Below are 14343 nucleotides of genomic sequence, written 5' to 3'. Positions count from 1 at the left end.
TAGAATATTTTAAAAGTACAGCACAGGAACAGGCTCTTCGGCCCACAATGTCTGTGCTGGAATGTAATGCCAAAATAAACTCGTCTCGTCTGCCTGCACCAATCCTTTTCATTTCCGTCCTTAACTGAAAATTGTGTGTGCAAAATGAATTCCAGACACTTGCAGCAGAGTATGCTCCTGTGACTGATGCTGATAATTATCCAATGTAATCGTTTTGTCTGGTGCTTGTGATGTCATTCTTGCCCATACACAAGAAGTGGTGGCTCAGCGGTTGTGTTGCTGCCTTAAAGCGCCAGATACCTGGGTTTGATCCTGACTACGGGTGCTGTCTGTACGATGTTTGTACGTTTCCCCTGTGACCGTGTGATTTTCCTCTGGGTGCTCCGGTTTCCTCCCAAGAATGAATAGGTTTGTCGGTTAAATGGCTACAGTAAAATTGTAAATTGTCCTAAGTGTGTAGGATAGTGCTAGTGTAGAAACATAGAAACATAGAAAATAGGTGCAGGAGTAGGCCATTCGGCCCTTCGAGCCTGCACCGCCATTCAATATGATCATTGCTGATCATTCAGCTCAGTAGCCTGTACCTGCCTTCTCTCCATACCCCCTGATCCCTCTAGCAAAAAGGGCCACATCTAACTCCCTCTTAAATATAGCCAATGAACTGGCCTCAACTACCTTCTGTGGCAGAGAATTCCACAGACTCACCACTCTGTGTGAAGAAATGTTTTCTCATCTCGGTCCTAAAAGATTTCCCCCTTATCCTTAAGCTGTGACCCCTAGTTCTGGACTCCCCCAACATCGGGAACAATCTTCCCGCATCTAGCCTCTCCAACCCCTTAAGAATTTTATATGTTTCTATAAGATCCCCCCTCAGTCTTCTAAATTCCAGCGAGTACAAGCCCAGTCTATCTAGTCTTTCCTCATATGTAAGTCCCGCCATCCCAGGGATCAATCTGGTGAACCTTCTCTGTACTCCCTCTAAGGCAAGAACGTCTTTCCTCAGGTTAGGAGACCAAAACTGCACACAATACTCCAGGTGCGGTCTCACCAAGGCCCTGTACAACTGCAGCAGAACCTCCCTGCTCCTAAACTCAAATCCTCTTGCCATGAATGCCAACATACCATTCGCTTTCTTCATTGCCTGCTGCACCTGCATGCTTGCTTTCAATGACTGGTGCACCATGACACCCAGGTCACGTTGCATCTCCCCTTCTCCCAATCGGTCACCATTCAGGTAATACTCTGCTTTCCTGTTCTTGCTGCCAAAATGGATAACCTCACATTTATCCACATTATATTGCATCTGCCATGTATTTGCCCACTCGCCTAATCTATCCAAGTCACTCTGCAGCCTCCTAGCATCCTCCTCGCAGCTAACACTGCCACCCAGCTTCGTGTCATCCGCAAACTTAGAGATATTGCATTCAATTCCCTTGTCCAAATCATTAATATACACTGTAAATAACTGGGGTCCCAGCACTGAGCCTTGCGGTACCCCACTAGTCACTGCCTGCCATTCCGAAAAGGACCCGTTCATTCCTACTCTTTGCTTCCTGTCCGCCAACCAATTTTCTATCCACCTCAACACTGAACCCTCAATACCGTGTGCTTTAAGTTTGTACACCAATCTCCTATGTGGGACCTTGTCGAAGGCCTTCTGAAAGTCCAGATATAACACATCGACTGGTTCTCCCTTATCTACTAGTTACATCCTCGAAAAATTCTATAAGATTCGTCAGACATGATTTGCCTTTGGTAAATCCATGCTGACTTTGTCCGATGATTTCACCACTTTCCAAATGTAATGCTATCACATCTTTAATAACTGACTCTAGCATTTTCCCCACTACCGATGTTGGGCTAACTGGTCTATAATTCCCCGTTTTCTCTCTCCCTCCCTTTTTAAAAAGTGGGATTACATTAGCTACCCTCCAGTCCTCAGGAACTACTCCAGAATCTAAAGAGTTTTGAAAACTTATCACTAATGCATCCACTATTTCTGAGGCTACTTCCTTAAGCACTCTGGGATGCAGCCTATCTGGCCCTGGGGATTTATCTGCCTTTAATCCATTTAATTTACCTAACACCACTTCCCGACTAACCTGGATTTCCCTCAGTTCCTCCATCTCTTTAGACCCCCGGTCCCCCGCTATTTCCGGCAGACGGTTTATGTCTTCCTTAGTGAAGACAGATCCAAAGTATTTGTTCAATTGGTCTGCCATCTCCTTGTTCCCTATGATCAATTCACCTGTTTCCGACTGCAAGGGACCTACATTTGCCTTAACTAATCTTTTTCTCTTGGCAGTCTGTTTTTATGTTCCTTGCCAGTTTTCCCTCATAATCTATTTTCCCTTTCCTAATTAAGCCCTTTGTCCTCCTTTGCTGGACTCTGAATTTCTCCCAGTCCTCTGGTATGCTACTTTTTCTGGCTAATCTGTATGCTTCATCTTTTGTTTTAATACTATCCTTGATTTCCCTTGTTAACCACGGATGCACTACCTTTCCTGGCTTGTTCTTTTGCCAAACTGGGATGAACACTTGTTGTAGTTCATCCATGCGACCTTTAAATGCCTTCCATTGCATGTCCACCGTCAACCCTTTCAGCATCAATCGCCAGTCTATCTTGGACAATTCACGCCTCATACCCTCAAAGTTACCTTTCTTTAAGTTCAGAACACTTGTTTCTGTATCGACTTTGTCACTCTCCATCCTAATGAAGAACTCTACCATATTATGATCACTCTTGCCCAAGGGGCCTCGCACAACAAGACTGCTAACTAACCCTTCCTCATTACTCAATACCCAGTCTAGAATGGCCTGTTCTCTCGTTGGTTCCTCGACATGTTGGTTTAGAAAACCATCTCTCAAACATTCCAAGAAATCCTCTTCCTCAGCACCCCTGCCAGTTTGGTTCACCCAATCTATATGTAGATTGAAGTCACCCATTATAACTGCTGCGCCTTTAGTGCATGCATTTCTAATTTCCTGCTTGATGCCATCCCCAACCTCCCTACTGCTGTTAGGTGGCCTGTACACAACTCCCACTAGCGTTTTCTGCCCCTTAGTGTTTCGTAGCTCTACCCATATCGATTCCACTTCCTCCAAGCTAATGTCCTTCCTTTCCACTGCTTTAATCTCCTCTCTAACCAGTAACGCTACCCCACCTCCTTTTCCTTTCTGTCTATCCCGCCTGAATATAGAATATCCCTGGATGTTGAGCTCCCAGCCTTGGTCACCCTGGAGCCATGTCTTCGTAATCCCAACTATATCATAATCATTAATAACTATCTCCACATTTAATTCATCCACCTTATTACGTATACTCCTTGCATTGAGACACAAAGCCTTCAGGCTTGTTTTTACAACTCTCTTACCCCTTGTACGATTATGTTGAAAAGTGGCCCTTTTTGATTTTTGCCCTGGATTTGTCTGCCTGCCACTTTTACTTTTCACCTTGCTACCTGTTGCTTCTACCCTCATTTTACACCCCTCTGTCTTTCTGCTCCAGCTCCCATCCCCCTGCTAGTGTTAGTGTAGTGGGGTGATCGCTGGTCAGCACGGACTTGATGGGCCGAGGGGCCTGTTCCCTGCTGTACCTCCAGTCTAAAGTCTAATATTTGGATTGTGGTAAGGAGGCAGTAAACAGAAAGCGTTACCCAAGTGCATCAATTGGTGTTCTGTTTTCTTCTCCAACCACTAGGCAAACGTTGCCAGCTACCTCCAGCTCTTGTGTCTAGCTGAAAACTTAAGGACGGATATGAAGGATCTCGCTACACTCCTTGCTCTTAATAAATGCGACATCCGGCAGAGTATCCTCTACCTGCAGTTCTGGGTGGGAAGTGGCGGTGGCTACAAAGTGGATAAGATTCTCCCTGCTGAGGGTGAGTGAGCTCTACTACAGTATTATTCTTCGATTATTTTTGTGTGTTATATATATATATATATGTGTGTGTGTGTATACATGTGTGTGTGTGTGTGTGTATGTATATATATGTGTGTATATATGTGTGTATATATATATATATGTGCGTGTGCATGTATATATGTGTGTGTATATATAGGTATGTATATATTGTGTGTGTGTGGGTATATATGTTTTTAAAAAATAGAAATCTGAGGGGTAACTTTTTCACACAAAGGGTGGTGGGTGTATGGAACAAGCTGCCAGATGAGGTAGTTGAGGCGGGGACTATCCCAACATTTAAGAAACAGTTAGACAGGTATATGAGGTAAGACGTTTGGAGGGATATGAACCAAACGCAGGCAGGTGGGACTAGTGTCGCAGGGACATATTGGCCAGTGTGGGTAAGTTGGACTGAAGGACCTGTTTCCACACTGTATCACTCTATGTCTGTGTGTGTGTGTATGTATATATATGTGTGTGTGTGAATTTCTTTGTTCTGTCTGGGACGTACAACAATGAAACAGTCTTGGCTGTTGAGCTGTATAACTGTCTTGGTGAGTCTTTTTGTTTTGGGATGGCATCTGAATGTCAAGGTAGGGTAGTTAGTCTAACCATAGACTTAGACTTGGCTTCTTGGAGATGCCCATTGCCCGCATTCTTGTTTGAGGATGGGATTAATCAATGGCCTGTCCAAACAGGGTGCTCAGTTCTGTTCGGTGACCTTGTAAACCACGAAACCACGTTTCCATGAACTTATAGGGAAAAAAATTAATGCTCTACTAGAATCTTACTTGGGCAGACACTATCAGAATGAAGCTCCCTAAACCAATTTACCTACCATTGATGTGCTTGGTTTTTTGGGGGGAATTATCAGAAAAATCCTTAATCTTTGCCCCTACATAACCATCAAAATCAATAAAGTTCATAAGTGATAGAGCAGAATTTGGCCATTTGGCCCATCGTGTCTGTTTTGCCATTCAATCATGGCTGATCTCTCCCTCTCAGCCCCATTCTCCTGCCTTCTTCCCATAATCTCAGATGTGCTAATCAAGAACCTGTCAATCTCTGCCTTAAAAATATCCATTGAATTGGCCTCCACAGCCTTGTGTGGCAATGAATTCCACAGATTCACCACCCTCTGGCTAAAAAAATAAATAACCCTCCTCGTCTCCTTTCTAAAAGTATGTCCTATTATTCTGAGTCTATGACCTCAGGTCCTAGATTCCCACTAGTGGAAACATCCTCTCCACATCAGAGTGAGATATTCTAAATCCTGCAAACCCCCATCGTATAGCCTACCCATCACAAACACGCCTATCGACTTGCCCCCAGTGCTTCTTACTGTCCATAGGATCTTGTTTGTGTTTTTATAGCTTATTCCCACGTGCGGCCACTTTAGAAGTTGGGCCAGGTGGGTTTGAGGCTGCTCATGACCAATTTGGAGATTAGCAATGTGTTTGTACGCACTAAAATACGGCCTTATTGCAAAATAATAAATATGTTTTATCTTCCTTTTGTTAAAAAAAAAAAGTGATCTTTACCTTTTTAATGTGCATTTCACCGTAAACCAAAGGAATTCTATCCTGTTTTTTCAGACTCGGCTGAGGAAGAACCGGTCAAGACGGCTGAAGATGCGGTGGAGAGATTGTCAAAGGGCAGCTCTGCTGGGAAGATGCAGGAGGTTCCCAAATGCAATACGGGATGTGCTGAGAACCTGCTCGGCTTCAAAGGCAATGCAGAACCTTCAGACAGCCTCTTTTCGATGTTCAAGGTAATGGCTCCCCGCTATCACTTAACTGGTTTACTTTTCATATCAGAAAGGCTGCAGCTCACCCCCTCCATGACACACTAGTCAACCTGAGGAGAACCTTCAGCAACAAACTGGTTCCACCAAGATGCAGTACAGAATGCCACAGGAGAACCTTTATCCCTGTGGCTATCAAACTGAACAACTCCTCCCCTCGCCCTCCCCAAATCTTTGCCCATCCCCAATCCTTTCCACTCGTCATTTTAATTTCATGTTTCGTGTATCTTGTATTTTACGATTGTTGGCAGGTCAATTTCCCACCTGGGATAAATAAAGTTTTATCGTATTGTTGAGATCTGCATGTGACATACAACCAGTTGTGAGGAGTGGATAAAGGAAAGCTGAGTATGTTCAGCATCTACAGAACTGTATTCCAGTGACAAGTCAATGAAAAACCAGGATAGGATTACTGATGAATAAGTAACCAGGCAAGCTAACAGTGCGTAGACAGGATAGACAAGTCAGCACCTTTTGCCCAGGGTAGACCTGTCCAAGACTAGCTTTAAGAGGGCAAAAGTTTAAAGGAGATGTGTGGGGGAGATGTAAGAGGCTTTTAGATAGGCACATGGATGTGGAGAGATACAGATCATGAGCTGGTAGAGGAGAAGTGTGCTGGAGTAACTTGGCGGGTCAGGCAGCATCTGTGGAGAACATGGATAGGTGACGTTTCACAGAGTGCTGGAGTAATTCAGCGGGTCAGGCAGCATTTCTGGAGAACATCTTATAGAAATATATAAAATTATAAAAGGACTGGACAAGCTAGATGCAGGAAAAATGTTCCCAATGTTGGGCGAGTCCAGAACCAAGGGCCACAGTCTTAGAATAAAGGGGAGGCCATTTAAAACTGAGGTGAGAATGAACTTTTTCACCCAGGGAGATGTGAATTTGTGGAATTCTCTGCCACAGAGGGCAGTGAAGGCCAAATCACTGGATGGATTTAAGAGAGAGTTAGATGGAGTAGTGGAATCAAGAGATATGGGGAGAAGGCAGGCACGGGTTACTGATTGTGGATGATCAGCCATGATCACAATGAATGGTGGTGCGTACAGGCTCGAGGGGCCAAATGGCCTCCTCCTGCACCTATTTATGTTTCTAATAAGAGGCACAAGGAACTGCAGAGGCTCGAATCGTGAGCAAAGCACAAAGTGCTGGAGTAACTCCGCAGGTCAGGCAGCATCTGTGGAAGGAATGGGCAGGCGACGTTTCGGGTTGAGTCCCTTCTTGGGATGTGCTTTTGCAAGAGTGTGTGGGTGATGTCTGAGGCTGCGTTATACTGGGTGGGTGGGTCGGGGGGACGACACAGCCATTGTTCTGCTGTTGCTGATCCGTGGCCCTGCCATTTGTCATCTGTGTTCCAGCGCGACTCCCTCACCCTGGAGCAGTGGCGAAGCCAAGTGCAGGTCCTGCTGGAGTTCCAGCGGCGGCGACTGGACTTCATATTCAGCAGCTTAGAGTTCCTTCTGCCCCTTCCACGGCGCGCCGTTCCCCATCCAAAGAAGCCGGAGAATGAGAAAGCCACTGATTCCCCGGCCAACTCCAGCCCCGTGACAATCTCGGGCCGGACGAAGCACCGCAGAAAACCTTCCCTGTTCGACGACAGTGACCTGTTTGACCAGGAGCTGAACATCAGCAGTGTATTTGTTACGTTACTAAATGAAACTTCTACCTCATCGTCTGATGTTGTTGACAAGGTGCCGTCAGGAGGCCGGGCCAGTGCAGTGAATGAGGGCGATCCCTCCGAGAGCAGGTTTGGTTCCTCAATCGGCACTGTGAAGAAGCACAGGACATCGGCACAAAAGAGGTGCAGCGAGTTGGTGTCGTCGTGCCTGGGGTCGCTGGCCGAGTTTGCCGACACGGTCTCGTTCCTGGACTCGTATCTGAGCGGCGGGGCAGAGGAGAGCGAGGGTTTGTGCAGTTACCACTGGGCAGCTGCGGAGATTAAAACGGGCATACTGGACGAGCGGAGGCTGGACCCGGGAGAGTGGTGGAGCTTCCGCTGCCTCGCGGAGGTGAGAGCTGCCGCGGAGGCCTTGAGCTGGAGCAAATGCCGCTCGCAGATAACCAGAACCCTGGACTCGTCCGGCACCAAGTGCACAGAGTCTGGCGTGGGGGTGATGGAGGAGCTCACGCTGCACGTTCCAAATCACCCACACTGCACCCCAGCCTTCACAGATCATCTGCACTACCACACCAGGTGTGTTGTGTTCAGTTTATTGTCACGTGTATTGAGGGTACAATGAAAAGCTTTTGTTGCGTGCTAACCAGTCCGCAGTCCCGTATCTGCAGGGAGAAAACTGCAGGTGCTGGTTTAAATCGAAGGTAGACACAAAATGCTGGAGTAACTCAGCGGGTCAGGCAACATCTCTAGAGAGAAGGAATGGGTAACGTTTCGGGTCGAGACCGTTCTTCAGAAGGGTCTCGACCTGAAACGTCACCCATTCCTTCTCTCCAGAGATACTGCCTGACCCGCTGAGTTACTCCAGCATTTTGTGTCTACCTTCCATATCTCTGTGTGTCTCTCTCTCCCCTGACAGTCTGAAGAAAGGTCTCTATCCGAAACGTCGCCCGTTCCATCTATCCAGAGATGCTGCCTGTCCCGCAGAGTTACTCCAGCATTTTGTGTCTATCTTCAGTGTAAACCGGCCCCTGCAGTTCCTTCCTAAAGAGCAGAAAGACATTAGAGATCACAATCGATCCATTCACTGTGTACAGATATGTAACTGTACACTGATTATAATCATGTATTGATAAAGGAATAAAGTTTAGTGCAAGATAAAGCCAGTAAAGTCTGACCAAAGATGGTCCAAGGGTTACCAGTAATGTAGATAGTAGTTCAGGACTGCCCTCTAGTTGTGGTAGGATGGTTCAGTTGCCTGATAACAGCTGGGAAGAAACTGTCCTTGAAGGAGGTGTATGTTTTCACACATCCGTGCCATTTGCCCGATGGGAGAGACTCTGTGCTCTGTTTAGTTTAGAGATACAGTGCAGAAATAGGCCCCTCGGCCCACCAAGTCCACGCCGACCAGTGTATCCACCCCACACATCAGCACAATCCTACACACTCAAACTCCACACAGACAGCACCCATAGACGGGATTGAACCCGGGTCTCTGGCTCTGAGGCAGCAACTCTACTGCTGCACCACCATGCTGCTCCATATCTGTTATAATGGGTAGACACAAAGTGCTGGAGTTACTCATGGATGGGTGACATTTCGGGTCAGACTTCAGACAGGTCTGAAGAAGGGACCCTACCCAAAACGTCACCTATCCTTTTTCTCCAGAGATGCTGCCTGACTTCCTGTTACTCCAGCACTGTGTGTCTATCTTTGGTATAACTGAAGTTCTTTGTTTCTACATTGTGTCTTTTGTAATTACTGTGTGTGCCTACTTCCCCTTCTCCATATTTAATTGTGATATTTAGGTTTATTATTCTCACTCTTGCCATTTTTAATAACGTGATCTCCCAGTATTTGCCATATATTCGGTTACCTTTTCTAAGTTCATGCTTCATCTCCTGCTTTTCCTTATTCTGATTCCTTCTAAATTCTGTTGATCTGATGTCTCTCGGTCCTGAGGAAGTATCTAACTTACAGAATATTTCCACATGACGCTGACATGAGGAATTGCAGATGATGAAATCTTGCGTGCAAGACAAAGTACTGGAGTGACTCAGCGAGGCAGCCAGCATCTGTGGAGAACATGGATAGGTGACGTTTCACAGAGTGCTGGAGTAACTCAGTGGGTCAGGCAGCATCTGTGGAGAGCATGGATAGGTGACGTTTCAGGTCAGGACCTGGGACTAGAATTAAACCCAACCCCTAATGCATTAATTCCTTTCATTATGACCAAACAGAAGCATAAAAGTGGAGAACACAAAGTATTGGAGTGTCTCAGCAGTTCAGGCAGCATCTCTGGAGAACATGGATAGGTGACGTTTCACAGAGTGCCGGAGTAACTCAGCGGGTCAGGCAGCATCTCTGGAGAACATGGATAGGTGACGTTTCACAGAGTGCTGGAGTAACTCAGCAGTTCAGGCAGCATCTCTGGAGAACATGGATAAGGTGACGTTTCGGGTCGGGACCTTCTTCAGACCGAAGGGTCCCAAGCTGAAACATTGCCTATCCCTGTACTCTAGAGATGCTGCCTGAACTGCTGAGACACTCCAATACTTTGTGTTCTCCACTTTTATGCTTCTGTTTGGTCATAATGAAAGGAATTAATGCATTAGGGGTTGGGTTTAATCCTAGCTAAACCCTATCCTTGTCTCCTGGTTTCAACATCCCTCACTTGAAAATGATTTTTGTTGACCTTGTGATATTCTGTGGTTGTGAGAGAATAATATGTACGCAAGTTCTTCTCTTTGTACAAAAAAGTGGAAGTCGGATGTGGAGTTCAGTCAACCGTGATGCCACAAATAGAATCTGTTTAAATCACTGACTGGATTTAGCAGTTAACGTTTGTTCTCTGTAGGATGATGTTCCTGTAAATCCAGGAACCTTCTCGTGTGAGCTGAGTGTACAGAGTTCACACCACTGACATTTTGTTTTAAAATTCCTCTTCTACAATCTGGCACTGCTTCTATGAAAGGCAGTAGCTGGGCCAGAATGCTGGTATCGATGCTAGTTGGTAACAAGCTGAAGAGTTTGAGCGTTGCGTGGAATGAGCGCGACCTGTGGACTTCACTGTCCGGGTCTTGGCACTCCTGGCTTGCTGTAAGGCAGCAACTCTTCTGCTGTGCCACTATGTGGCCCATATTCCAAAAATCCAATCTATTAACTCTGGACAGTCCCACCTCCATGGTCATCATTCCTTCCAGACATCGCCTGATTTGCAATGCAAAGTCTCAGCATCCACTATGTGGGGTTGGGGTGTGTGTTTCCATCTAAAGGTAGAAACAAAATGCTGGAATAACTCAGCAGGACAGACAGCATCTCTGGAGAGAAGGAATGGGTGGTGTTTCCTGTCGAGACCCTTCTTCAGACTATCTCAACCTGAAACGTCACCCATTCCACCTCTCCAGAGATGCTGCCTGTCCAGCTGAGTTACTCCAGAATTTTGTGTCTATTTTCTCATTAATTATGACTTTACTTCATTACTTTGAAATGCTGACACTCCTAAGATTTTTCAACCTACAACCTCCTTATGGAAAATTCTACTGCGTTCATGATTTACACGCGCTCCTTATTTCCCCTTCGCCTGCAGCACCAATGGCAGATTAATTATTGGTTTATCCGATTGATAAAATGGCACTGGAATGTGGCAACTCTTTGTCAGTCTTCCCCACAGATCCCCTCCTTGCATCTATTACGATCATTAATTTTCTCTCTTGCGCAACCTTGATGTACTTGTACGCAGTATGACCTGCCTGAATGAAAAGTGCATGAGTCAACATTTTATCTTGATGTATAGTATGTATGCAGTATTGTATAGAGTATCACCTGGCTGGATAGCACACACAACTTTTTCACTATCTCCCCCACCACCTCAGCTAAGAGAAGTTTAAATAAAACGCTGACATTTATTTCTGTCTTTCAGCAGGGCATCTAAAAGGATTGATGTTCTCCAAACGGTATTCTCCAACAACAAGGCATATGTGGGTCTGGGTCACAGGCGAGCAAGTGCCACAGAGTATCTGCCAGCTCTCCGTACGATCTGCAGGGCAGAGAAACTGAAGGAGCGGGGCAAAGCAAAGCGCAGGTACAGATCCTTGCAGCATTCTTTTAGTTTAGAGATACAGATACAGTACTGAATCAGGCCCTTCGGCCCACCGAATCCTTACTGACTGGCGATCCCTGCACATTTACACTATCCTGCACACACTTGGGACAATTTACCAAGCCAATTAAACTACAAACCTGTACATCTTTGGAGTGTGCAAGGAAACCTTCCAAGAGAAAGCCTACCCAGGTCGATGGGAGAACGTACAAACTCCGTACAGACAGCATCTGTAGTCAGGATTGAACCAGGGCCTCTGACGCTGTGGCACCGAGCCGCCCCATTGTGTAGTGATTCTTTGCCTGAAATAAGCGTGCACTACCAGGACCATGTTAAATCCACCAGTGCACCTCTGGTGGCAAGAGATTCATCCTATCTTAAGGTTAAATTTCGCCTTGTCTGACTTGCCAGAGTTTGTTTCCTCCCCTCCCCCCACCCCCACTACAATCAGTTTGAAGAAGGGTACTGACCTGAAACATCGTCTGTCCACGTTCTCTAGAGATGCTGCCTGACCCGTTGCATTATTCCAGCACTGTGTTTTGCTGAAGATTACAGCATCAGTGTCGTATCTGCACCACCACCCCTGACAGCAAGTTCCAGGGACCCACCACTTGATTTATTTTTAAAAACATGCCCTCCATATCTGCTTTATTCTTTGCTCCTCTCACCTTAAAGCTCTATGACATTTCCACCTTGGGCGAGGGGAAATGATTTTGACTATTGACCCTATCCATGCCTTGGATAATTTTATACATACTTCTATCCCCCCCACCCTCCACGAAAGGGAGGGAATCTTGTTGGGTCTACCTCTTCCAGGTACAGGGATCGCTGATATGGAGAGAATGACAGGGAGAAGGTTGGTCAGGGAGGGAGGGGGAAGAAATCTAGTTGGACCTGTCTCTTCCAGGAACAGGGAAGGCTGATAAAGGACCTTTGTATCAGCCTTAGTTTGGAACTTGTGCTGTGCAGAAATTCATATCCACGGCATCCACTGTCTCTTTCAAATGTTAACGTGTTCTAGTTGCATTTATTTTGTGCCCTTTAAAAAGTGAAAACCTGGTGATGTTTCTGTTTTCCAGGTTTCTGCACTATTTGGATGGCGTGCACCTGGAACTGCCTAAAATCACACTGGAATCCCTGGCAGCGGATTTCCCCTGAGCTGATGGCACTATTATTTGTACAGTAAATTACTACACCTGGAAGACAAGACTATCTTTGGGGATTGTTTGCCTCTGCTCCTTTCTGATTCCTGTTCTCGTGTGTGTGTTTGTCTGTGTGCAAGTGTGTGTGCGTGTATGAATATTTTTGTACAGTAAAATGATGTGAATCTTTGTAACAGAATATTGGATAATCTTAATTTAATTGCAGTGGACAACCGCCTACCTTCTGTCTAAGATTGTAAAAACCAAGTGCATGATGATTCTCCTTTGTTGGTGCAGTCTGTTCATAACACTTGTGGAGAGTTAATTAAATCTTTGCCCTTCAATCCCGGTTTTACAAACACCCGCGACAACTTCACCCAATAATCTTTCTGACTTCTGGAGGTGTAGGGGGTTTGATTTTGCTGGGTAACTGAGACAAACAATTTCAACAAACATTAGATTAATTTAGAGATACAGCATGGAAACAGGCCCTTTGGCCCACCGGGTCTGAGCTGACCATCGATCCCCGCATATTAATGCTCTCCTACACACACTAGGGACAATTTTTACATTTACCAAGCCTACATACCTGTAAGTCTTTGAAGTGTGGGAGGAAACAAGATCTCGAGGAAAACCCACGTGGTCAAGGGGGGGAACGTACAAACTCCGTACACAGTACCCGTAGTCTCCGGTGCTGTAAGGCAGCAAATCTACCGCTGTGCCACCAGGCCGCCCTTTCCTTTGTGATGTGATCACTCGATGGGAACAGGAACCCAAAATAATATATTTTTTATTAACACAACTTTCCTCACCATTTTGGGGAATAAAATAGGACAACACTCTGGCACAACAGTAGAGCTGCTGCCTCACAGCGCCAGAGACCCAGGTTTTATCCTAGCTACAGGTGATGTACATAGTTTGTGCGTTCTCCCTGTGACTGCGTGGGTTTCCTCCCACATCCCAAAGACGTGCGGGCTTGTAGGTTAATTGGCCCTCTAAAGTGGCCCTAGTGTGAACGAGTGGTTGTTGGTCAGCATGGACTTGATGGGCCGAAGGCTCTGTGTTCAGGCTGTATCCCTAAACTAAACTAAAGTATTTTTTGTCTTTAATTAACTAAATAAAATCCCCTCCACTTTGATTTATTATTCTCTTCCCCTCTCAACCAGCACAACTGCTGGTTACATATTAATTATAAGTGTTATGGACAGGACCGGAAACAAAGCAGGTTGCATTTACAGTGCATTACTCATGCAAGGCTGACCCTAAGCAGCCTGAAACTAAGTTACTCTTGGGAATGACCATCAAATGGAGGATAAAATATTACCTGAAATTGTGAATGACCGAGATTCATCATGTTTTCCACTAAAATATTTTAATTTCCCCATTTTTTAATGTCAGGAGTATTACATAGAATGAAGTGCCCCAGCATTGTATGGGGCCATTGTACTGCCCATTCTGATGTAAGATATCAAATTAAATAAATCCAAGTCATGCCTATAAACTGCAAAGTTCACTTGGTAGCCTGTTGTCGCATGCAAGTCTTGCCACAGTTGATGAGTGTCCGCATCATATCCCAGGATTCAGGTTCACCTGCACCTCCTCCTACCTCATCTACTGTATCCGCTGTTCCAGGTGTCAACTTCTCTAACTCGGCGAGACCAAGTGCAGGCTCGGCGATCGTTTTGCTGAACACCTCCACTCAGTCTGTCTAAACCTACTTGATTCCCAGTGGCTCAGCACTTCAATTCCCCCCTCCCATTGCCAATCTGACCT

General features: G+C 45.8%; 1 protein-coding gene across 2 annotated transcripts in view; it reads left to right on the top strand.

The window, feature by feature from the left end:
• The window catches only part of atad5a (ATPase family AAA domain containing 5a), a 41425-nt gene extending 28656 nt beyond the window's left edge, over window positions 1–12769 (top strand). The window contains exons 19-23 of one of the 2 annotated variants that reach the window (XM_078401465.1): window positions 3701–3881; window positions 5500–5675; window positions 7070–7905; window positions 11252–11410; window positions 12508–12769. In XM_078401465.1, coding sequence (XP_078257591.1) covers window positions 3701–3881; window positions 5500–5675; window positions 7070–7905; window positions 11252–11410; window positions 12508–12586 — 1431 coding nt within the window. In that variant the 3' untranslated portion in view covers window positions 12587–12769. Of the gene's footprint in view, window positions 1–3700; window positions 3882–5499; window positions 5676–7069; window positions 7906–11248; window positions 11411–12507 lie in introns of both variants that reach the window. The other variant, XM_078401464.1, reaches the window with a different exon arrangement.
• The last annotated feature ends 1574 nt before the right edge of the window (window positions 12770–14343 follow it).

This window comes from Rhinoraja longicauda, chromosome 6 (assembly GCF_053455715.1).
Source record: "Rhinoraja longicauda isolate Sanriku21f chromosome 6, sRhiLon1.1, whole genome shotgun sequence".
Classification (NCBI taxonomy): Eukaryota; Metazoa; Chordata; class Chondrichthyes; order Rajiformes; family Arhynchobatidae; genus Rhinoraja; species Rhinoraja longicauda.
The sequence above is the reverse complement of the archived record's forward strand: the minus strand, read 5'-3'. Positions and strand labels throughout refer to the sequence as shown.